This window comes from Linepithema humile, chromosome 7 (genome assembly GCF_040581485.1).
Source record: "Linepithema humile isolate Giens D197 chromosome 7, Lhum_UNIL_v1.0, whole genome shotgun sequence".
NCBI lineage: Eukaryota > Metazoa > Arthropoda > Insecta > Hymenoptera > Formicidae > Linepithema > Linepithema humile.
The window spans coordinates 22,757,986-22,776,745 of record NC_090134.1 but is presented as its reverse complement, the minus strand read 5'-3'; the positions used below and the strand labels follow the sequence as shown (position 1 = coordinate 22,776,745).

At 40.1% G+C, this 18,760-nt stretch overlaps 1 protein-coding gene across 17 annotated transcripts in view; it reads left to right on the top strand.

The window, feature by feature from the left end:
* Positions 1–18,760, top strand: part of Smr (Smrter) — a 90,928-nt gene that overhangs the window by 27,991 nt on the left and 44,177 nt on the right. For 9 of the 17 annotated variants that reach the window (XR_010891120.1, XR_010891121.1, XM_067358723.1 and 6 more), the window contains exons 2-3: positions 3,850–4,489; positions 12,227–12,518. Coding sequence is in view for 15 of the 17 variants with exons in the window: in XM_067358723.1 (XP_067214824.1) it covers positions 12,247–12,518 (272 nt within the window). In the remaining 2 variants the exon portion in view is untranslated. The other 8 variants (XM_067358716.1, XM_067358714.1, XM_067358711.1 and 5 more) reach the window with 4 other exon arrangements.

Genomic DNA, 18,760 nt, shown 5'->3' with positions numbered 1-18,760 from the left:
ACAAATGCTCCTAACGACATTTTCGTTACGAGAGCTTCTCACGACAACGTTCCATCTTCCAGAGCTACATTTTCAAGCGTCGAGGATGACGCGGATTTAAGTTTCGTACGGATACTGAATCAATAGTAATAATAATCAATAATAGCTGCAAACTAGCGATAATAAAATATCTACGCAACTCTTTGAAGAGATAGCGAGAGATGTGAAATTTTTAATAACTATGTAAATTTATAAAATATGTACTACGTTCAAACAATATTATTATGTTTCTATACATACATACATACATTACGGTCCGAATTTATAAACGCGCAGAGCAGCGGTTCAATAACCGGTGATTATCGAGCACTTATTCTAAACCTAATGCAACATAATTTCTCTTTTTCTATGGTATTTTTAGTCTTCTATAAACTTGACGAATAATGAGCGTGTAATGATGTACTGAATCGACGGTAACAATCGCGCATCTGTGTGTTTTTTTTTTTTTTTTTTTTCTTGTATTGGTTCGATTACTCATTTGCATGTTAATTCGTCCTCACTTATAGTTAGCATACCTAGAAATACACGAGGCATAATTGCCGTCGATTACGCGGAAAACGCCGGAGAGACTGAAACACAGAATATTATGTGAAGTTACAAGTGTTTCATTATCGCGTGACCGGCTATCGTGCGCGAAGCGGCGAACGTAAATTGGTTTCTACAAGTATTCGTCGGTTGAGAGAGAAAGAGGCGGATAGCGATTAGTCAATGGAATCCTTTTTGTCGAAGTAAAACGGTTGCTCTTAGAGCTTATCCTTGAAAAATGTATGCTGAAGCAATATCAACGCACTAAAGATATTTATTTTTGTCTTTCAGCGTTCTTCATTTGCTCTATATGATTGTTCAAAGTGACTGACTTTCTCTTGCTGAGATTCATTGTCCATTGAGCATGGGTTTTTGTTATTTTTCTAATGTTCGGACTTTCTCAGTGATCGATCAGTTTGAGATCGAACTCTTCTGCCACTGTTTGGATTTCTCAAAGTTATCAATTTCGTATGTTCAGACAGTCACTAATTATTTTCCTTTACAACGAATATTCTGTTTGCTCTTTTTTTCAATGTCCAAATTGTTGAAACAATCAAATCTTGAGAAGAACCGAACAGATTGACCATTTGTTACTCAAACGTTTTCGCTTCCAACTATTCCAACAGTTTGATTATACGATCTATTGGAATTTTTTGAGTCCTAATTCTGGCGAGAGAAAGAGAAAATTCCTGGGCATTTTGATATCGGAATTATTTCAAGGAATGCACTTTCCGGATAAAAAGTTGAATCTAATTTTAATCCTTGGTAAATTCAATTGTTATTTTAAGTTTTTAATTGGTACCATTGAGACGTGTGTCTAACGAGAGACATACTTTGTTTTGCAGGAGGAAGAGGGATATTGATGTCTGAAAGAGAAGAGGATTCTCGGGCACTGAGGTCGACACTCGACGACTCGGATGGGAACGACGACGGGAAGAAGTGTACGAGGAGGCGGCGGCACGCAGAGGGTATCGAGGGAAAACCGCGTCTGGCCGCGTAAAAAGGAGGAGGGGGAAGGACCATTCGTTGTGATCTTGTCGGATGAGTGCATCCGTGCGCGCGGACTAAATGTTTTCCTCTCTCTTCGGGCTTTCGGTCGTTCCGCCGTGTGCCGCGAATGCGTATCCAAGTTTCCTCCCGTCTCTCTTTCCCTTCTCTCAAGCAGAGTATTTGAAACTGATGCAATTTGCGAATACTAAACAGCGATACCATAATGAATAATCGTAAAATGAAACATTCGAAAGATTATTTCTCTCAAAGTGATAGAAATGAAAAGTATCGCGCGAAATATTTAAAATGGTAATTGTATTTAACTTCTACACGATATCATTAATTTAAAGCTTTTCATTCGCGTGTTTAATAAATACAAATTTTACGAAAGGGCTTTCGACATATTTTTAACATTGCATTAAATCGATTCAATCGGAATCACAAGTGTTGTTATATTTTTCCGATTAAGAATTTACACGATCAACCGACAATTGTTTCAGCCTTGAAATTTGTATTCATTTGTTACAATTACGAATTATTTATAATCAACGAATTATCAATCGTTAATTTATCCAATAATTCATAATTTTGTTTTTCGTCTCAATCCGATTAGACTTTGAGAAATTCTGTCGGAAAGCCGCCGGCACCGACCGCGAGCGTCGACGACGGCGACGATGAAAATGGAGGCGACGACGACGGTAGAGTAATGCGCGATTCCGTCGTGGGAACGATAACGAGCTCGCGGCAACGGGGACGATATTAATAACGGCGATGACGAGTCGCAGGTGGAATACGGAGCGCAGGAGGCGGGCAGGTCAATGAGGAAATTCTCGGGCGCGAGGTGCGCGCCTACCTTGATCGCTAGTGCGATGTGAAGGAGGGAAAGAGGGGAAGGTTGAAAGACGTGGTGGGGACAACCGAGGCAGGACGCAATATACCGAGCGAAACCAACGAGACGGGGGCAACGGCAAAACGCCGAGGCGCGAGGCACGCGGGTCGAGAAATATGCGGACCTTTGTGCGAACAGCTGAACCGGAAGTCGTGCGGGCACCGCGCGTTTCCCCTAATCGGCCCTGTCGCTGTCGCCGATAGGAGGGTCACTCGGCTAAAACGACACCGTACAAAGGCGACGGCGTGTCTCTCAACGCGGTTATGCCTTTAGGCAGGTCGAATCCGAAAGGTTGAACATCGAAAAGCGGAATGTTCTTCGTCCTTGGCTTGCCTACTCGAGACAACTGTTTCTTTTTCCAATTCGAGTTGAAGAACACAGTTGAAAAGTGTTTTAAGCTTGATAAAGAGGAATGCACACGTCTGCGAAGTAGAAATGATCATAATTGTTTTGCAATCAATTATTTGACTTAAGATGTAGAAAGATTTATAGCTATCAGCCTTTCTCTAATTGAATATATTAAATGTTTCGAGTGTCGAATCGTTAAACTCGGAATCAATGATTAATCCGAAACTAAGAATTTGCCACAATCATGTTAAAGTTAAAGAAAAGGACGATATCGTTTCTCGAGATACATGTATATTGGCACGTACTATAGTATTAATAGCATCGCGTGTGCCTTCGATTCGCGCGGAACACGTGTCGCGCGTGTGTCTTCTATATAATGACGCAGACGTACGACTGTCGGTCTCTCGGCGGAGCAACGCTCTTCGATTAAACAACGCGTGTCGCATTTATTTCGCCCGTTTCTCGCCGCAAAACGAAGCCGACGATAAACGCGGCGATTCGAAATACACGAGTTGCGTAACTGAGGTTAGGTGTACTAACCTAGGAAACCTTCGTAATTAACGGTGTTTGGCGCCCGTGGCCAGGATCTAAATCTGTGACACTAAATTCTCGGTGTGCGCTTATTTAGGTAAAAATAGACGTGATATAACTAAATGTAAATAACGATAGGATATAGCGCGAATTCGAACGTAATGAAATGAGGATACGAGATATATACATTGTAAATAAGTTTTGTAAGATGTATTCAACTTCATGGACAGAGAATTACTATTACTAATAATATCAATAGTACATAATTGTGAAAAAAGACATATTGGAAGATATTTGATAAACAAGCAAGCGAGGATAAACACGAGGATCCTTCCGCTCTTCGAATCGGTCGCGTCGCGATAGTTTCTTCCGCGCCCTCGAAATTAGCCGTATCTTTTCACGCGCCCATATGATCATAAAGGCGTGAAGTCGTGAACGTTCTCCCGGCGCGCAGAGTAGAGCGGCGTTCGCCGCGTCATTGTGGCGTGGTTAATTCGACATTTCCCACAACCTCGTTCTTCTCGCAGAGATCGCAGCGGAAGCGGCGACACGAGGAAGAGGCGGAGAAAGAAGAGGAAGAAGAGACGAGAGTTTCGGCGATCTTGCGGTCGTAGTGTCTACGCGTGTGTGCGGTGCCGCGTGACAGTGGACGCGTGTGACAGTGCGCGGTGACAGTGCGACAGGTCGGAAGAAGCGAGAGAACAAGAGGAAGACGGCGAAACGCGACGGAGGGTGAAGTAAACACACGGGAAGTGCGAGTGAGGCCGAGAAAAAGAAAGGAAGTGCGACGCAGGAAGAGTGCGAAGCGGGAAGAAAGAGAGAAAAAAAAAGGAAAGGGACAACTGTCCTCGGCGCGTGCGTCGCGCGACGTGAGGAGTATGCTGCGGAGTAACGTAGTTGTTAGACGAGTTTCACGGATCGATCGATCGGCCGATCGAATTTTCTAAATAGGATACGCGCCGCCGATAACCGCGTGTGTTTACATATGTGTACGGGCGTGCGCGTGTGCGTGACTGCCGCCGCGCACGGAATCGTCGTCGACGGAATCGTCGTACTCGCCCGGCCAGGCCGGGCCGGTGAATCGCCGCGCCGCGCCGGTGGATCGACCGCCGACCGCCGCGGGAAACTTCAGATCCGGTTCGCTTTCCACGGCTGACGTCATTACCGGTGAGTCGTTTTTGTTTTCTCTCTTTTTTTTTCCCTTCTCTCCTTTTCCTCTCGTCCGGCGCTATTGCGCCGGCAGCCAGCGTGACCGTCGTTCGAACGGCGGAATTGTTTACTTCACCATTGCTCGGAAACAATCGGAGAATTTTACGCCGTTCTGCGAATTGAACCAAATACCAGCGACGAAAAAAAAAGAAAATCGCGTGGATTTTAGGTTTGTAATCCACCAGAATTCTTTTGCTCGAGTTTTTTTTTTTTCTTTGCAGTATTTGGCAAGATCGATAGGGCTGAACTTTAAGTCCCATAGTTGGGACTTTAGAATTTCGGCAATCTGGTTTGTAAGTTGAATTTACCTAAAGAATCAGTCGTGAAATATAACATCGCGAGTTGAGGACGCATTGTAGGAGGGGAAAGAATTATTCGTGAAGCGATATTACCGTATAATGATCCATACTGTACAATCATTAAATTAGATACTTTATCATTAATCACGTCAAGGCAGAAATTATTTTTAATTTGCGACATCACAGTTACCGACTTCTAAACATAAATTCGCCTTTTTAAGGGGCTTTAATAAAGGAGAAAAAATGAAGACGCAAATGATGATATTGGATCTGATTTTTCACGTTCCCCGTCTACTTCGTAAATCTAACAGAGGGAATTAACCGTTGATCGTTATACCGTGATAGATTCACATTCGTTTCTTAAGGACCGTCCATTTGACGTGGTATTAATTACTCCAACGCCGTCGGGGGCGTAGCGTATATGCCGTGCGTGTAAAATATACGCGTGACGTGTACGCGTCAGCGAGAAAGTCTGTAATTACTGCAATTTAGTCGTAGCTTGCAAACGCGTGGTCTGCAGCGCATGAAAATATCGATGAAGACATCCGCAACCTTGGGGACACGTCATTTTCATTAGTGGTGTCATTCTTCTGTGGCGGTATTTCTTGTCTCGCTAATGATATTTGTTAGTATCCATCTCTTACTCAATTCATTACTATTCAGAAACACTTGAAATATTCATGATGCCGAAGTTAATGGAATGCCGTACTTTTCGTTCGGCTGAAATATATGGAATAATTAATAAATGCCATGATAATTATTGCAAGCGGAAGATCTTATCAAGTTATTTAAGATACTGTGAAATATCCTTGACAATACGAAATAACTTTATCCAATTTTTATTGGAATTAATTCTTAGAGGTCTTTGAAATTGTACTATTTACTTTTTTCAGAGTACTCTTAATATTTTTGATTAATCCTTTTTTTTGCTACGTTTACTTTCCGTTTACTTTTAGATCTACTTTGAGAAATGTGTAATTTATAATAGAATTCGAAATATAAATTTCTTTCATGCGCTGTGTGTAACACAAAGCATTTGAAGAAGTAGAATACACAATATGTGTGTTTTTTAATTCTTCAAATGTTTTCTGTGTTACAGCATATACAATTATAGATAGATTCTATCTCTTGAATTTTGTCGCGAATTCTAGATCGTCTAAAGTGAGCTTTGGAAAAATCTTAAGGCTATCCTCTCTTTCGATGATATTCAATTTCAATTTATCGAAATCATTTGTTGAGTTTTTACAAATCTTGATTATTGACTCTTGCGTTTAAAAGCTAAAATTACTGCTAATATATCGTGAAGGAATTTTGAATCATCTGCGAGGTTTTTCAAAATCACAAAGGGACGGTTTATGGGTGATGGCTTTCTTGCAAGCATATGCTCGTAATACGACCGCTCACTGGTTTAAACTTCTGGCCGCGCGAAGCCGGACGTGTGTCTGATCCTCTCCAGGTAACGGCCTGTTGTCGGTCAATGTGTGCGTCTGTATGCGTGTCGTGTTTGCCCGCACATTGGTGTGCGTGAACTCCGCGCCGCTGGTTACTCCGTCAGGCGAGTCGGTCGTTCTTCTTTTCCAAGCGCGGGGAAAGATGGCTGCCTGCTGCATAGTTCTCTCTTTCTCTTTCTTTCTTTCTCTCTCTTTGTGCAGTTAGACGAGACGCAGACGCTGACTGGCGCGAGCCGTACGGCAGGACGGTTTTAGAGAAAGTTGGAGCGAGGGAAGAATGCACCGGGGTGTATAATGAAGGACACATGTCCGTCGTGCCGGGCGGTAATTTTTAGAAATAGTAAAACGCGTAACGCAGTCGTCGGCGATTTTGAGGAATTTCGAGTAGTTACTCGCTCATTGAAAGTTTCCACCAAAACGATGAATACGGATTTAGTGCAATCGGACTGAGAAATACACCGTAATCTTTAATAAAATTAGTATCAAATTAATGTAACGCGGCGGGTTAACGCGTTGATGAAAATATTATGAAAGTTATATTCCATTATGATTCAGTCAAAATCAATTTAACATTTTATTGTAGATGAACCTTAGAATTTTAGAAACTTAATTTCATGAAATTAACATATTCATTAAGACTGATTACGAATTGCGCTACGTTTTAATTTCAAACTCTATCTTTACTTTCTCAGTGAGATTTTTCTATTTTACGGAATGAAACGGATTTTGCCGTGATATTGAGCAATTGGTTACGGCAGCAAAGTTTCTTTCGCTTTCGCGTGGAATAGAGATACGCAGTGGCAGCGATGATCGTGCTGCGCCGGCAAAATTCTTCTCCTTTGAATACAAGTTTCGCAGCGCGCATCGCCGTCCTCTCGTGCTTTCTCTTCATCGCCGCGACGCTGCGTCAGATGTAGGTCCGCGTGCGGCGTCGATACGCCCTTAATTAATTTATTTTTCCCCGTTTCCGCGTGTTTGCCGTGGCTGCGCGAATGTCCTCACTTTTCTCTCTCTCTCTCTCTCTCTCTCTCTCTCTCTCTCTCTCTCTCTCTCTCTCTCTCTCTCTCTCTTTCTTTCTCTCCCTCCCTCCCTCTCTCTCTCTCCAACCTTGCATATCTACCACGCTTTTATACACGGTATTATATAGGACTCCGATATCGATCCGCGTTCCAGTATAAAACAGCCGACGCGACGACGGAGAGACGCGACGAGCGGAAAGCGACGAGCTAGAATGGGACGATACCAGAGGGGAAAGCGCGTGGAAACAGAAGAGGGGGCGGGCACGGTGGGGGGGAGGACAGAGAGAGAGAGAGAGAGAGAGAGAGAGAGAGAGAGAGAGAGAGAGAGAGATGCGGAGAGAAAGAGAAAACGAAACGGGAATATGTGGAACGAAGACGGAAGAAATCGCTCGGCGACCCGCGCGGGAAGTCGCCGACGCATTCGTCATACCGAAATTTTTTATTCTTTTTCGACGCAAATTACATTCTGCCCGAATAATCGCGCGGAGTGGGACGCGCGTAGCGTAAACATTTTGCGCAAATATCAAAAGCTGCAGCTGTGCGAGTTTAATTTTTAATTTCAAGCGCGGATTAAGGGTGGACTCGAAAACAAGCACCGCAAATTGCCAGCCGATAATTTCCGGCGTGTTTCCGGCACTACGCGACGCGGTGGCTCGAAAGCGTGAAGAACATCGTGTCCTGACGCCGTATCGTTGATTTAAAGACAAAGAGTCGACTCGACGCGAGTCGGCTAATGACGCGCGACAGAAATACACGTGTCGTTGACTTCGCGCTCCGCTCGGAGGTTCGCTTGCGCGCGCTGAACAGTTCCGCTTTAATAACACGGCATCCCGTATTTTACCATCCGAACGTCATTTTTAGTTTAGCGCAGAGCAGGTGCACACATGCTCGCTTATAAGATTCCGCCCCTTTTGCCCGCGAGCGTTCTGATAGCCGCGCAGTGAACGTGACGCAATGTTCCCCGCATCTTTCTCGAGCGATGATTTGTCATCGCCACTTATTCGACCCGTTTACGCTCGCTGCAAGCCAAATCTTGAATTTACATATTTTGCCTGAATTTTTGTCAAGTCTTATATTATTCTTGATATTTATATTAATATTTGAAAATAATGTACGATTGATAATGGATTTTTCTGGCTCTTCGCCAATGAATTTTCGAGTCCTGGATGCATTTCAAAAAGTGGCTATTATAAATGTGTAGTCCACGAGTTGCCAGCTTCGCGTTTTCTTTATATAAAAAATGGCACAAGTTTTGCATTTTAATCAGAATTGATTTAGTTTATAATACTTTTCGATGAAGCACTATTTTGGATTCCCCCCTCCCCCCCAAAAAGGAAGGAAGCAATTCAATGATGAATAATAAATTATTTTAAAAATTTTCAAAAAAGGTATTGCTCTAAATTCGGCTCGACAATGAAGCGATTAAATGCGTTTCCGACCGATTGAATATATTTCCCGTAATTTCACTCGTAACAGTGACAGAATTCAGCGTGTTCCTATACATTGTTCGATTCGAACGCCTGCATTTACGTCAATTCCGCTTCCGCTTGTGACGAAACTTACGTCGCTCGTGAATTTGATTTGCTCTCGATTCGTTCTCCGCGAGCGCCTTTCCTTCACTCAACGTTCGCGCATCGATCGTTATTGGTGCCTTTATAACGCGATGGCAAGCACGACTTGCCTATCGCGCGTCGCGAACTTTTCCTTTCTTTGCAGAATTGTTGCGGTCCGAAGATACGACGACGAGTTCGCGTGACGACGGACTGCTGTCTGCCGTAGAACGAGCAGACAGCACACTAGAAACGGTCTCTAAACATCGCGCGACCGAAATCCTTTAGACAGTAATTTCTGAATATAAGCACATTGCTCGAGATTATGCTTGTGCCACGGCATTGTGCCACAGCAGCGCGTTTTTTCAAAATTTATTTTCAAATATCCCGAGAATTTTGTTATCAGTATTAGCAATGTTGTAATTATTAATTTTGCTTCTTTTCGGACGCTTTTTGTCTTTCTGAAAACACATTATACGTCGAAACAAGTCTTGTTATATGTTTAATTAAAAATTATGTGAATGTGTGGTGTTGTTATATTTTGAAAAATCTTACTACTTTATTAAAATTGCTTTTATAATGTAAAAATTAAGACCATAACAATGTCACTTTTTGTTAATGGATGACTCATTCTTCGACTCATCGCTGCTGAGGCTGTGTGGCATCAGATAAGGCTCGAGCTCGAGCGCCGAAAAATGGGGAGAATAATCTTTCAATTCTTAAGAGAAAAAAATTCTATCTATATCCGACGTACCGCTACTGTACCGCTTTCTATAGAACCCAATATCGATTTTATATCCTTCTTTTGTATCTTGTGTCGATTAAACTTACCTCTTATTAAAAAAGTAAAGTCATCGTAAAATTAAAAGCGATCTATGGAAAGTTTATCGCGCGATATTCTTAATTTTTCAATGTACATTTTAAAATCGAGCTGAATTGTATTTTAATTTTATTTGAACCTTGTTTTACTAATAACATGAGCTGATAAAATATCAGTACATCTTCATGTGTAATTAATACATTACAGAAGCACATTTACAAGTATGCATACATAAAGAGTGGACGAAACTGTCACTTGAATTTGATTAAAATATTTAATTTAAGATACATGAAATTAACTATATACATCCTTAATTAAAATCCCTTTAAAACTAGGCTAAACCAAGTCAAATATAAAATAATATTATTTTATTTTTTTCTTAGCGAATTATTTTATTTCCTCTTCCGGATATACTTGTTTAAAATCCAAGTACATTTTGTTGGAATTGGAACTTATTAAAATATTGCGACATTTAAAAAAATGACAGCTAATTAGTTTCAGTCCCCCTCTTATGGGACAGCCTGTGTGTACGTATGTATGTATGTATGTGTGTATATATATATATATATATATATATATATATATATATATATATATATATATATATATATATATATATCTGTATATTAAATATATGTATATTAAAAATCTATAAGTATATTATCAGTTAATTATGCAAAACAAGGTTAAACTTGTTAACTACATTAATATCTTGAATTGTTGCAAGCTCAAGTCCAAATGCGTTGACATCAGAAACGATCGTTCAAGTACAATTCTTGCTAGAATTTGAGAAGCACTGTCTTACGTTACATGAGTATTTCTTGATACACTTTGACGGAAACATGCAGGCGCGTATAAATTTATGCACTACGCGGAACGTGTATACATCCGTGTTTTATTATGCTCCACCCGTATATGCCGCGTTTATTCGTCCACCATCTCTCTTGTGCCATTCGACATGAATATATGTATTACCGCGCGCCTCTAAGTTCGTTTATGCCAGTCATGTGGGAATTTCTATAAATGTGCAACTTATGCGATATTATACAAAATATATCTCGATATCGACAACTGCGATCAAAGTACGTCGATTTTTGTGCAAAAATCTCCAGAATTCGAAATAATTAAACTTGAAATGAAATTTTAACTGATTTGATCGAGTTTTTCATTTTAAAAGTAATGTAATTTACGGTGATTGCATATCTCACGTCGCCATTTCGTACCCGAGATCGAAAGAATTTTTATATCTTATTTATATGTATTACTGTGTGCTTCCAAGTTTACTTATGCTAGTCATGCAAAATGAGAATTTCTAGAAATGAGTAATTCATGCCGACATTATACAGGGCGTATCTCAGTAACAGTGACCTAAATCGACTTTTTTCCGAAAACTTGAGAAAGTCAAAATTGGCACTCGAAGAATTAAAGAATCTAGACTAATTTTAACGCGTTCTCAATCTCACAGGCGTGATTTGTAACAATCTTGTGTTTTCGTAACGGAACTCGTGAACAATGTTTGTGTCTTATATTTCTCTAGTAATAGTACCCATTGTTTCTCTCAAACTACTCTTTAATTCGCCGTCTTGTGAAGCGACACTTTGTGCCGTGTCATAAAAGACGCATAGTGAATCGGCAAGAAATTTGATCGACTTCCCGTTTTGAATGTAACTGTAATTGCATATTGCGCGATGTGCGTCTTTCGTGCGTTCGTGTTGCCTTTTAATATCTACCGGTACGATTGATACACCTCGCCGTCGCGAAAGGAAAGGCACACGGTAAACAGACCGCGCGTACGTTTCCGCAGCGTCATGACTGGTCGCTATTGATGCATTCAATCTATTCACGCTAAGTGGGCATATGAAAAACTACGTCGATAATAATTGAACGATATCGGTGACGTGTGTATCGCCATAATTGACCCACTAATAATGCTCATAGTGGGCATAATGGTCTACTGATAGGTTTTCCACGATTGAAACGTTAGAAGGTAACCATTGATTGGGATAATTTGAAGCTTAAAATGTACAATACCTGTGCGAAATCTTTTTCGAAAATAGCTTTCTCATTCAATGTTTATTTTTACACGGACGATCCTCGAAGCTGTTGTAAATATCGACGCATCAAAGCTTTGCTTTAGAGATAAATTTTACATACAAATCATACAAATGTATGAAAATGTGATGTTTCTTATAATTTGGAAAATATTTTTGTTTTGTAAATTTTTGCATTAATTTGAATACTTATTGAAATACTTTTTAGGTTTTAAAATTTTTTATTATTTAGAATTTTACTTAATTTTCTATAATTTCCACTTTATACATTTTTGCGTGATTTCCCCCAAATCTCTCTTCTTATTTTGTGCTTTCGCCATAATCTGCAAATTTTATAAACTTATCCTGCAACTGGAACTTGATAAAATATTGCGACATTTTGATTTTCACGCGGCTTGAGATAGTTTTAATTAAAAAAAATGTGGTAGTACTAATTACTGGATTATCGAAAAAGCATGAAAAAATTGACACGGCAGTATAATACAGCGATTTTCGTTTGTTTCAGTTCACAATGCGCTAGGGGTGATGGAGACAGTGGGCAAGCAAGTTCAGGTAGTGAGTGGACTGGGGGTGGGAGGTCCGGTGGGTCCTGTGGGGGGAGATCTGCATCACCATCATCATCCTCACCCGCACGCCCATCCTCCGCACTCGCACCCCCACCCCCATGGTCACCCCCATGGTTCCCATGGCCACTCGCTCGTCGGCGCGACGTCGAACCCCGGCAGGGGTCAGGCCCAACCACCGACTTCGCATAACCAGCACGTACCTGCGAGGTCCACTCCCGTGCAGCTGCACAGGTAAGTTTCTTTTTTCTTTTGTGTACAGAATTTAAGAATTGTTGCTCTCGACCATTTCTTTAAACTGCCTGAAATATTTCACGAATGGAGCTGAGAATGGCAAGTGTACGTTCGACACAATGTCCGGCGAATATTTTCTCAATCATTGAAAACGATCTGAACTCATTTTTGAACACATCTTCTTTGGATTATATATTTATTGCAAACTCACTTACACGATGCGCTTAGACTCTTGGTAGCTATTGCAATTTTGCATCAAAGGCTCTTTTCGATTTACCTTATTCTTTCCTCTGCTGTGTTTGTAAAAATTAAGGAATAAATGGGATAAAAGAGCTCTTACAAGAATTCGTCGAAACAGGGAAACGGGACGCGCCGTACAATTCACTCACATGCGTTTTGTTCGACACTACGCACGGTTGAAACGAATCGAAAGCTGACGCGACCGGCAAGCAGCTTGCGGCGCACGTGTATTTTGAGAAGGAAAGTCCACGAACAAAGTCCGGCCTCGGGGATGACTAGAGAATGTGCGTGGAGCGAAAGGGCAGAGGGAAAAAGGGATGTGGGGCGCGTGTGTAGGAACGTGCGTCGGCAGGTATAGCAGGTAGAATCCGCGCGGCGAGATGGTCCGCCCGTAGCGACGGGAATGAAGCTTGAAAACGTACGCTTTTCAAGACTCGTTCGGCTTATGACACATTTGAATGTGCGGGTACCTGCGCCGAAAAACGATCGCGTATCGTGACAAAATATTCGTTCGCGTTACGAGTTATCGCACTACAGTTTCGATGTTGGTGAGATTCACTCGCAGATTCGCAGATTCACTCACTGGATTACAAAATTGCTCGCATAGCTATAGGACCCTATTCGCATTTTCTTGATGAACGTCGCCGTCGTGAAGTCGCGATACGAAAATAAAGACCTACTGCGGGCTTCTGGTTGCAGAAGTATTTTGTTACGTGCACAATAAGCAACGAGACAGATAGATGTAGAGGTCGGCATTACGTAGTGGCGTTGCGCTAGTTATCTTGCGTGGTCGCAATTGCGTCTCTTGTACTACTATTAGTTCTATTGTATAAAAAACTGACTGATTACACAGACTTCTATAATATGGCAAAACAAAGAAATCAAGAAATATTAATGTGGGAATTGATGTATGTATTAGTTTGGTCGCGAAATTATTTTCTATGCGAAGAGCTTTCACAGTTGATATGTTTTTTATGTTGCCCCGCAATAATTCGAATTGTATTTGTATGCTTAAAGCGCGGAAACGTGCTTCATAAAATTGTGGGACTTTTAAGATTACACTGTAATCAAGTATATTGATACATAAGCTTCCACTTGTATAAACTTTAGCTTCAACTTAAGCTTCTTGTTATATAAGCTCACGGCTTAGTAGAAGCTTGCACATTGTGGAGCTTTATAAATTTATTATCGAGCAATTGAAGATGAAATCGAAAAACGTTTTCCATCGGAAAATCGACGTAAAATATCATTTTATAGCTTTCGTCCGTTCATTTTATAGCTTAACATTCATTTTTTTCTCTCCACGACTCTTAGAATTTTACGACATAGGATAAGTAATTTCTGGATAATGCGACATCTAATGACGGATGATATCAGGGATTCGCGATACTTTTGTCGTCGCTGCTCGTTACATCTGCGGGCGTTCTCGGGATGTTAATGAATAAAGATATGAGATCATTATGACTTTTCTACACGGTGTCTTGTATAAAGGCGAACGTTCGCGACGGCGAACGGATGCTTTGCGAACAAGAGAATGTTGCGACGTGACGCGACTGCAATTTTTTTCCTCCGAGTATCTAACGCTGCTACGTACACTGTCACCGTGTGTATTGGCATTTATAGTTGACGTGCTGACTGTGGAATCATGCCTCTGAGAAAAATGTTGACAGGGAACAACGAAGCCATCCGCATATATCAAGCTCTTCGATGAGTAATGATGCATTGACATTTCTTATAAATATATTAAGAGTTTTACATCAGTTGTGGGGCTAATCATTTATTTTATGTATAAAATAATCAATATTTTGTCAACGTGTTTAAAAGCGGTATTTATATTTTTAAAAGGTCCTGCAATTTAACAAAATACATTTCATATTATACCAAACTTTTAAGTAGAATTCAAGTTTTTATAATTACACCTGGAAATAAAAAGAAAACATTAATTGTGTGAAAGCTCTTCACGTAGAAAATGTAATTTGTGCGATTTCGTCATTAGCCAATAGTATGTTCAAGTCAAAATGTATTTATACATAAAAAATAATTATAAATCTGCCAGTAAATGGGTATAGACATTTATGCGTTCAAAAAGCAATCTTGTCGCTAGCGCTCGATTAGACATAAAACGCGTAATTCGATCAGTAACACTTTTTCGAATGATGAAATTGGCTGCATTTCATTAGCACACGTTTTTTTTTGCTCGTGCTTATCGACTTATTCACACAGAGACATTCAAGTATGCTTTATCATGCACTACAGTCAGGCTACTGGGAAAGGTGAGATATTTTTGCCTGAGACAACGCAATCTGCGCGAAGTTCTAGCCGTGGGTTATATAAGTGTCGCGCGGCTTAGAATACACTTTATGTACGAACCGCGAGCCTCTCTTGGCTCCATTTGCATCGTATTTTAAGCCTATTACACAGTGAAGAATGCGCGACGAGTACCGGGAAATTTGCGAATACAATACGATATCACAAAGTTCAAAAGGACGTGGCGCAAAATTAAATTTGCGAGAGCCGTTTGATTCTCAAGCAGGTGTACAGTCGATAGAGTTTTGCAATACTTTCACTGTTGTTGTAACGTGTATACGCGTATACGGTGTTATCGTCTTTAACAAATTTGTTCAAATTGAAGTTGCATCGGTATAAAAACTAAAATATTCGTACAACTTATTTCGTAGTTAATTGACATGGAAAGTCTCTTGGTAATATTTATTGAGAAAAATATTTATTTGTAGGTTGTTTTTGAAATATACGTTCTATTTTCTTACATTCTAAATTTCAATGCGTATATGAATGCATCATATTGATTTTAACAATTTTTAGAAACTACCTATTTCACGCTTTTAAACTCCTTTATTGGTAACATTTCTTAAATAAATGACTCATACACATATTGATTAGGAATAATAATCAGAAAAAATACCATGAAATATTTTTCGAGGGAATAATTGTATATATATATGCAACATCCCACGATTAATATATATTAATATATCTTTCTTGATATACAATTCATCGGACAATATTCGATTATTACGATCGAACGATATCGATTGATATGATAATAATGACAGTATTAACGACAGATTTATCGATCAGCTTGAATTTAATTTTATCTTAATCAGTTGCCATAGAAAAATTTCACGTAAAGACCGATGTATCGTAAAGATTGTTGATGCCTCCTTTCATTGTTAAAAAAATTTGTATCGACAGATATGTTGTATTTTATTACAGATATGGAAAAAAAATTTAATATACACAAACTGGCACTGCGATATGTCCCAGTTTTGTATGAAAGAGATTAAAACTTTCAATATGCGTATGTCTGTGACGAGCTAAATTTATACATTTAGTCTACGACCTCGGGGCGCCTTTGAAAACTCGCCAGGTATCTCAAAAGTACAAAGTCTCCAAAACAACATTGTATCTCCACTACAATCTGTTAATGTCGTCACGTAAATATTCTGCATATTTCGCCCACGTTTATCTGCTACCTACTCCTTGACGAATCTTCGGTCTGTCGTAAAAAAATCTGTGATGTGTCGCAGGAAACTCGAATCTATATGATAGTATTTTAAGAAAATATCTCTGTGAGATACAAAAAACTCTTTACGATCCATTGTTACGTGAATATGCGATTATGTGCGAATTTTCTCGCAATTGCGCAAATCATGAATCCTTGCGAGATAAATTAAATCGCTTAATTCTTCAGTGAGAAACACGAGCATTCTTCTCCGTTGCGCCGTGGATTTTCGTTTACTCTCTCGACTTTGATCCGAGATTGCTTATTTAAAGAGACATGACTCGCCCCTCACTAAATACGGCCTCGAGATTCGCAAGACTTTTAAAGAGTAAGGCGAGTGGATTCGTAAATTCGTGATACGTTATCAATGACAGATCAAGATTGATTCTATGAAGTTGAGCAATACGTAAAATATTAAATTCTCCAAACATTAAAATTTTATAGATGAATTATCATAAATAAATAATGAATAATCATAGGCATAGAGATAAGAGTTGGCTGTGAGTATCTTTCCTACACGTTGGATTATGAGAATGATAGGAAAAGAGAGAGAAAGAGTGGCGATATGCTGAATCTTTTTCCAAATTTAAATTTGTTTCAATACACAATGTTAGTTCTATACATCCTATAAGCCAAACTGATTCTCCGTCTCTTTTTTATCTCCAACAAAAACATAATATGTCATCCAGTACCGCGTGAAACCTAACTTAACTTCTTCGTCTAACCGCGCGGCGAGCGAGCACGCATGCGTGTCGCATGCGTACACCACTACTGCTACCTGTCGATTCTAACCTCAAACTGTCAACTTCGTACGTTGTTCTTTAATCTCGTGTAACTTGCGACCGTGGCATGTCTCCCAGATGAACGTTCGTCCTGGGTCGCGTCAAATCGAATCGCCAAGTTGATGTTTGTGCCTTTTTTCGCGTGAGTGTTCCTGAGTGCCGCCGTCGCCTCGGAACGGCGGACTGTGCGTGAGCAGAATGCGACCGTATCGGCGTACGACAAATTCCTTTTACAGTCCTTTGCCAGAACTGAATGCCACAGTAATGTAAGTCCACACGTTCATTCCCGTTAATCGCGCTTTAACGGTTTTTTTTTTTTTTTGTTTTGCGAATGAATTCTGCTACATCGAAGTAACGCTTTGAAAATCCTAACCTAGCAACTCGTCACGTTCGCTACCACGTGAGCCAGACTCGTGATAAAAATCTATTTTTAGATACACGTTTACCACAGACATAAAGAAGTAGACTCAGTGCGCCATGTATTTTATCAGATAAAATGGAATAGCCAATGCCAGGTTTATCTCTGTACGATATTTTATTTACATCGCGTTCGTAGAACTATACAATATATCGCGTTATGCTTGATATGTAGTCGATTTTTATTTTATCTTGTTAACTTTTTATAAATATTAATCTCTTAAGACGCAATATGCGCAATATTACGTCTTCGATTTGTGTCCTTTCACTTCTTTTTCTTTATTTGGATGGATGTGTATTATCTTTTTTCCAGCATTGTTTGTCTCTCAAATAGATATCATTGCCTTAAAGACCGTCTCTGTTGTGATGCTAGATCCTGAAGATCCAACTTTTTTTTTCCTCTTTCTTCTCACTCACTCACATGAGTCTTTTGAGCGCTTTGAACTTAGTAACACAAGACCTGGACCTGCTTAAATGGAAAGCATCCTTTAATAGCTGGCTCGCTCTTTTTCATTATTAAGTATTTAACGGTCAAGTTTCGGTCACGTGGAAGTGGGTTCTCGCGGCGCGGGAAAAGCGTGACGTTGGGTAAAGTTAGGTTTATCGGCGTATACTTAGCTAATCTGACAAGCTACGGCGTGGCAAAGAGGAGGAAGCGAGAGAAGGCGAGCACGGCAAACACACCGCCGCTGTTGTATATAGATTATGAATCAGACCGTCGTCTGGCAGAAGAAAACAGCGCACAAATGGCGAGGGTAGGAGGCGAACGGTCGAGGATAAGCGACAATGATAACGCGATGCGATTTCAATATGTGTGTGTGTTATGTTTGTGCATGCATGTTGCACGCTAAATGAATATGCCCGCTCTTGATGACCGATATATTCATGTGTATAGCACGCGCGTAGAGTATAATCCAATTCTTGCCTTATACCGATCTGTAATACTCCTGTTCTTGTCAACAGCTTGTGAGCTTACGATAATAGCCTATCGAGAAAGGGGTTTGTTTTCTTCGGATGAGATATCGGTGACAATCGACTAAAATTGATGGCGTTTGATCGATTAACTTAACCAGATTATAAGATGATGCGTTATAATTAAAATTGACCGGACTGAACATTTCATCGGAAGATTATGTTATCTAAAAACGTGTACACTTGTGTGTGTAGAAGAGTGATTAAGTTTTGCCTAACAAACGACGCAAATATTCTTGTTTTTATATTATTTTCTTTTCGCAGAATCATAACATAATATTTTGTATGTGCGGGTTAAAAGATGCTGG